The sequence below is a fragment of the Rhinichthys klamathensis genome, unplaced genomic scaffold, assembly GCF_029890125.1.
Source record: "Rhinichthys klamathensis goyatoka isolate OS25496 unplaced genomic scaffold, OSU_Roscu_1.1 h1tg000577l_1, whole genome shotgun sequence".
Lineage (NCBI taxonomy): Eukaryota > Metazoa > Chordata > Actinopteri > Cypriniformes > Leuciscidae > Rhinichthys > Rhinichthys klamathensis.
This window is the reverse complement of record NW_026607041.1, coordinates 122,501-130,000: the sequence shown is the minus strand read 5'-3', so window position 1 is coordinate 130,000 and position 7,500 is coordinate 122,501. Positions and strand designations below refer to the sequence as shown.

The 7,500-nt window shown below is 39.4% G+C and overlaps 1 protein-coding gene across 1 annotated transcript in view; it reads left to right on the top strand.

The window, feature by feature from the left end:
- The first annotated feature begins 4,916 nt into the window (after positions 1-4,916).
- fgf2 (fibroblast growth factor 2) overlaps positions 4,917-7,500 on the top strand; it is an 8,801-nt gene continuing 6,217 nt past the window's right edge. Inside the window, exon 1 of the mRNA XM_056239979.1 lies at positions 4,917-5,337. Coding sequence (XP_056095954.1) covers positions 5,160-5,337 — 178 coding nt within the window. The 5' untranslated portion in view covers positions 4,917-5,159. The remainder of the gene's footprint in view (positions 5,338-7,500) is intronic.

Below are 7,500 nucleotides of genomic sequence, written 5' to 3'. Positions count from 1 at the left end.
AAAAGGAATTTTATGGATAGATGTCTTCTCTAGTATGGAATGCCAAAGCTGACTTAATTAAAAATAAATAAATAAATAAATAAATAAATAAATATACGAAGAAATGCAAAAAAGCAAAAATACATAAATAAATATACAAAGAAATGTAAAAAAAAGTACAAATAAATGAGTATTTATACTTTTATTTCCTTATTTATGTATAATTGTATTTTTTCCCACATTTTTATTTATTTTATTTATACATTTATTTATTTCCACTTTTATTTATTTCCACATTTATTTATTTATACATTTTTATATTGTATTGTATTATATATAGGCTACCTATAAATTGATTTCCAGGGGTGTTCAGCATCATATACTGTATGTCAAGTTCTTAATATTAATCGATAAACTACTCAGTTATTATAATAATAAGGCACTATGGCTGTTATCAGTAAAATAAAATTAACAAAAGTCATTAAGTCATTAAAAAGTCAAAATCTTAATACAGAGGAGAATGTTTTTACACTGCATTACAATTGCATAAAAGTCGTTATGAGATTAATGTTAAAAATAAAACATTTGAATATAGAAATATGAAATGATGGAATCAATTAAATTGTACGTTTAAATATGAAACTAAAACAGCCAGTAGGTGGCGGTAAGTCACTGTCTTAAACGAGTGAGTCATATCATTAATTCAGACCGATTCATTCAAATACTGAACTTCGGGGAAAAAACACCACGTGTTATGTTCAACTGTACAGCTCAGGTATCAAAATTATGGCGGAGCGATGTGGCACCAACATTAATAAAAAATGTCCGCATTTAAAAATGCTGTAAAAAAGCCCATGTATGAGATAATTTTATTATAATTTTTTTCCCCGAACTGAATGAATCAGTATTTGAATGAATCGGTCTGAATTAATGATATGACTCACTCGTTTAAGACAGTGACTTACCGCCACCTACTGGCTGTTTTAGTTTCATATTTAAACGTACAATTTAATTGATTCCATCATTTCATATTTCTATATTCAAATGTTTTATTTTTAACATTAATCTCATAACGACTTTTATGCAATTGTAATTGCAGTGTAAAAACATTCTCCTCTGTATTAAGATTTTGACTTTTAATGACTTAATGACTTTTGTTAATTTTATTTTACTGATAACAGCCATAGTGCCTTATTATTATAATAACTGAGTAGTTTATCGATTAATATTAAGAACTTGACATACAGTATATGATGCTGAACGCCCCTGGAAATCAATTTAGGTACATATAATACAATACAATATATAAATGTATAAATAAATAAATGTGGAAATAAATAAATGTATAAATAAAAAAATAAAAAATGTGTGAAAAAATACAATTATACATAAATAAGGAAATAAAAGTATAAATACTCATTTATTTGTACTTTTTTTACATTTCTTTGTATATTTATTTATGTATTTTTGCTTTTTTGCATTTCTTCGTATATTTATTTATGTATTTATTTATTTTTAATTAAGTCAGCTTTGGCATTCCATCCTAGAGAAGACATCTATCCATAAAATTCCTTTTTCTTCTTTGTGCTGCGTTGTGATTGGAGACCAACAGCCAATCACAATTGACCTCTAATTTTCCGATTGGTTGATTTTGTGGCACACTTGTAACGCTGTTGCAAGTTGAGCGTGCGTGTGTGTCAAGAGTTGAGCGCGCGTGTCAAGAGTTGAGCGCGCATGTGTCAAGAGTTGAGCGCGCGTGTGTGTCAAGAGTTGAGCGCGCACAGAATTAAGAGGTTGAGAGAGAGAGAGAGGGACTTGACAGGAGCGCAGAGAATAAGTTTGTGAGAGAGCACCTGAGTAAACTGCGTGAGAGGGGTTATTATTGCACGTTAATGTGGATAATAGCAAATACATTTATTGAGCACGGAATCGTTTTTTCTTTGCTCAAACGAATTTTTTTTTTGCGATTGTTAATTTCTGTTCAAAATATAATGCAATGTGCTTGCAAAATATAGTTCTCTGTGCTCAAAACTTACAATTACTCGCTCAGGATTGAGGCACATAAATAACGCCATACATTTGGAGGTTACTGAGGTTTGTCCAAAAGTCGCTAAAATGGTCGCTAGTCGCTTTTTTGAAAAAATGTCGCTAAAGGGGTCTGAAAAGTCGCTAAAAATAGCGACAAAGGCGCTAAGTTGGCAACACTGAAATGAAGCTTCGCAACCTCGCAACTTAAAAAAAAGCCTGGAGGGAGGGCCTTCTGCTCTTGGCCAATGCTTTGCTGTCTGCTGACGTACAGTCCAATCACAAGTCGTATTTACTGGAAAGGTGGGATTGACTGACTGCTCCGCCAATGACGAAAGCGTATGGGATGAATATAATATATTCATGCATTCTAGAAACGGAGCAATGAATGCACGCGTTTCACCTGATCAAAAAATTGCACATCTTGTTGCATGCACAAGTTCTGAGTGTGTGTGTGTGTGTGTTAGCAGCTACGATACGCCTTTTATGTTCAAACCGGAGTCAGAAAGATGAAGAGACTCAAGAAGAAGTGACGACATGTAGAAGCAATAGGACATTTCTGATTGGTTAGTTGATGAATGTGTGTATCTGATGTGGAGTTAACTCTCTTCTAGTCATTGATTAGCATATTCTGTCGTGATAATCTGTAATTGCGTTCCGGGGGCGGGGTTTATGCAAATTTTAGGGTTAGTGATGGTGGTGGAAAAAAATATGAGATAGGAGAAGAACTAATAAGTCAATCTTCTTGAGTTCGCTTGCAAATCTTTGCATTCACTCACAAAAACTGTGACTTGGCAGTTTCACTTTGGATGTGCATTACTTTGTAATAATTCAACGGCCCATCATCAATCATTCCTTTCTCAAAGTTCCCCTGTAGTCAATAATGTCTGAGGTGTTTCTGGGCCCTGGAGATGTTCTGACATGCTCTGACATTTGTGTTTATTTCTGTTACTTGTAACATGTTCATGACTAAAGTCTGATTACACTGTATTTAGCACAAACTCTGCTACAATAATATGTGAGCATCATGTATGTAAAAGTTTGTAGATTTAAGAAAATTATGTTTTTGCGTGGTTTGTGAAAAAAAAATATGTCACTAAAATAAGGCCAAAAACCCATACTGATTATTTGTTCACAATAATTTTGAAAATTGTATCATGTATTCTAGAATTTTCGCTTCAAAACGATGTGAAAATCATCCTGCCCGCTCATTCAGATAAAACAATATATTGCTTTAAAACTTGTAAGACATGATTTGTGTAAGAAAGCCTTATGCGAGGAGGAGGCGTGACTCATCATGAATATTGATGTGTTTCACACCTGGGAAGACGAAGACCCTCCCATAATGGCCCTATCAGGAGGGACTGTGCATCATGTTTCTTTTCTTTATTTTACGAAAAGCATAACATTCTGTTTTTATAATGAGTGTACACAAATAAAAGTACACATTTAACAGTTTTGAATGATGTATAACACCTGTATGTATGACAAAAAGTTATTTGAGCCTCTTTCGCACTGATTAGAAAAAAAGCAAGGTGATTGCACTGGCGCAACCGCCGACCCCAGAGGGTTAAAACTTATCGTTAATCACCTAAATGACTTTTTTTTTTTAAATCATTGAAAAAAATGCCTTAAAATAGCTTGAATGTAACTCGACACCATTGCCTCATTAAGTATACGCACTTCTATATATATATGAAGAGTTTGGTTCCAAAACGCAATAAATCCATTTAGATTAATTTGAGTAAAAATGTGTTTTCTTTACCAAGAAAGTGGAAAGATGAAAACCACTATTTTCTGTTTCAAACTTTCACATAGCATTTGTAGGTCATAATAACAAAAAAAAATTAAAATCCAGGTTTTGATTTTCAAAGATTTATTATAAAAACGGATTATTTTTTTCCCCAAAATGCAATAAATCCATTAAAAAAAAAAATCAAAATGCAATTAATCCATTGAATCAATATAAAAGTTTTTTTTTTTCATATTGAAACTGTTGAAAATACACAACGTAAGTTTATTAGTATAATATTTTTATTAAGAACTGTAAAGAAGATTGAAAACATTTTCCTCCTCCCGAGTGCCTCATCTTCTTAATCTCCTCACGTAAATGATTCGATTTCGATGCCTTACGTTTCTTACCCACCGCAGAAACAACCACAGGTTCATCAATGCCTCAAAATTATTCATTTTTTTGTTTGTTTGTTGATCGAAAAGTACAAAATCGATAAGAAAACTAGGAAGCCGGGTGTATTTAAAGCGCTTCCGTGACTGTTTACATTGCGTGGAATGGTGCGTTGTGATTGGTTGAGAGCGGATATATCGCATTCTGCAGAGAAGGGAGACTGGCGTTTGTCGCGGTTTGGAAAGAAAGGGAGAAAACATGACAGAATAACACGGCGGATATCGCATTTTACTTAAAATTAAACATTGACTTTTCAATACCAACCAGATACAATACTGATTTTTGCAGTAACTAATTTTTTTTTCAAAATGGCGTTTATCGCGTTTTGGAACCAAACTCTTCATATGATTAAATGATTAATGATTAAATGATTCCCGCCTCCACTCACTCATCTCAGAGATCCACTCGTTGACGATCACACGTTGATCTGATTGGTTACAAGGTTTGCTCTGTGTGTGTGTTATTGCAGTAAGTTGAGCAAACGCAGCGGGTGAGGGAATAATGTGGTCAGGGGCCCAGCGGGGAGAGAGAGAGAGAGCGAGAAGAGAGAGAGAGAGAGAGAGAGAGAGAGAGAGAGAGAGAGAGAGAGAGAGAGAGAGAGAGAGAGAGAGAGAGAGAGAGCGAGAAGAGAGAGAGAGAGAGAGAGAGAGAGAGAGAGAGAGAGAGAGAGAGAGAGAGCGAGAGAGAGAGAGAGAGAGAGAGAGAGAGAGAGAGAGAGAGAGAGAGAGTGCCGTACAGTAAACAGCCCAGAGTCGGAAAGCAACAGGAAAGATTCAACATCATCATCATCATCCCGGACCTCCTCTTCCCAGATAAACTCTCTCTCTCAGATGTGAGCTCCAGCAGCTGTGAGAGTTTATCCCAGCTTTCATGAGACTCCGTGTCTCGGAGCACCGGAAGGAGACGCGGGAGGAGGAGGAGGGTGTGTGTGTGTGTGTGTGTGTTCATCACAGCAGAGAGAGAGTGAGCGATGGCCACGGGAGGAATCACTACACTCCCGGCTTCTCCCGACGACGGGGCGAGCGGAGCCTTTTCTCCCGGGAGCTTCAAGGAGCCCAAACGCCTTTACTGCAAAAACGGCGGATTCTTCCTGCGGATCCAGTCGGACGGGCGAGTGGACGGGGTCCGGGAGAAGAGCGACCCGCACAGTGAGTGCTTTTATTCCCTTCTTTCCATGGAAAAACAGGAGAGAGGAGAGGATCTAGAGCAGACCGACGGCACAAAGACTCTTTATATACGTCACAGATGAAAACCAGGCCTGATGATGACAGGTTTCCAAGAGATTTTCAGGAAGGCTCTCGGTTCAGAAAGAGTTCACTGACTTTTATGCGTGTTCACTTTTTAAAAGCATTTATTCATGTTTTATTCAACATTTTAAAGCTGGTGCGTGTGTGAGACCAAAGTATTCACCTTGAAGAGGAAGTGTTTTCCATGTTCCAAGTTCGGTTTAGTCCTGAAAAACACAAGAAATACAAGTCAAGTAGAAACTGAAACAATCAGCCCTTTAGACGCACGGTCAGGGTTAAAGACTCACGGTCAGGGTTAAAGACTCACGGTCAGGGTTAAAGACTCACGGTCAGGGTTAAAGACTCACGGTCAGGGTTAAAGACTCACGGTCAGGGTTAAAGACCGTCAGGGTTAAAGACTCACGGTCAGGGTTAAAGACTCACGGTCAGGGTTAAAGACTCACGGTCAGGGTTAAAGACGCACGGTCAGGGTTAAAGACTCACGGTCAGGGTTAAAGACGCACGGTCAGGGTTAAAGACCGTCAGGGTTAAAGACTCACGTCAGGGTTAAAGACTCACGGTCAGAGTTAAAGGTCAGGGTTAAAGACTCACGGTCAGGGTTAAGACTCACGGTCAGGGTTAAAGACTCACGGTCAGGGTTAAAGACTCACGGTCAGGGTTAAAGACGCACGGTCAGGGTTAAAGACTCACGGTCAGGGTTAAAGACGCACGGTCAGGGTTAAAGACTCACGGTCAGGGTTAAAGACTCACGGTCAGGGTTAAAGACCGTCAGGGTTAAAGACTCACGGTCAGGGTTAAAGACCGTCAGGGTTAAAGACTCACGGTCAGGGTTAAAGACGCACGGTCAGGGTTAAAGACTCACGGTCAGGGTTAAAGACCGTCAGGGTTAAAGACTCACGGTCAGGGTTAAAGACTCACGGTCAGGGTTAAAGACTCACGGTCAGGGTTAAAGACTCACGGTCAGGGTTAAAGACGCACGGTCAGGGTCAAAGACTCACGGTCAGGGTTAAAGACTCACGGTCAGGGTTAAAGACTCACGGTCAGGGTTAAAGACGCACGGTCAGGGTTAAAGACTCACGGTCAGGGTTAAAGACGCACGGTCAGGGTTAAAGACGCACGGTCAGGGTTAAAGACTCACGGTCAGGGTTAAAGACTCACGGTCAGGGTTAAAGACTCACGGTCAGGGTTAAAGACTCACGGTCAGGGTTAAAGACGCACGGTCAGGGTTAAAGACGCACGGTCAGGGTTAAAGACTCACGGTCAGGGTTAAAGACTCACGGTCAGGGTTAAAGACGCACGGTCAGGGTTAAAGACGCACGGTCAGCGTTAAAGACTCACGGTCAGGGTTAAAGACTCACGGTCAGGGTTAAAGACTCACGGTCAGGGTTAAAGACTCACGGTCAGGGTTAAAGACTCACGGTCAGGGTTAAAAATACTGTTGTCGAGGGCTACTTCACTACCCCCTAACCCTAACCCTAACCCTAACCCACAGTTCACTTATTCTGACCCGAACCTCTGTGTGCGCGTGCGTTTGAGTGTGTGTGTGCGTTTGAGTGTGTGCGTTTGAGTGTGTGTGTGTGTGTGTGTGAGTGAATGAGTGAGTGTGTGTGTGTGTGTGTGTGTGAGAGTGTGTGTGTGTGTGAGAGTGTGTGTGTGTGTGCATGAGTGTCCGTGTGTGCGTGAGTGTGTGTGTGTGTGCGTATGAGTGTGTGTGTGTGCGTTTGAGTGTGTGTGTGTGTGTGCGTTTGAGTGTGTGAGTGTGTGTGTGTGTGTGAGTTAGTGTCTGTGTGTGTGAGAGAGTGTGTGTGTGTGTGTGTATGTGTGTGTCTGTGTGAGAGTGTGTGAGTATGTGTGTGTGTGTGTTTACAAATGAGGACATTCCTCAGTGTATTCAAATGGAGGTTGTGTCAGATTTAACTAATTTCTGGGGTCATAAAATATGGTTCAGTAGGTACACACACACACACACACACACACACACACACACACTGACTCATTAATCAAACACACTTGTCAACGTTCTTGTCTTGTGTCGTCTTCTGTTTTTGTCTAAACACAAGCAGG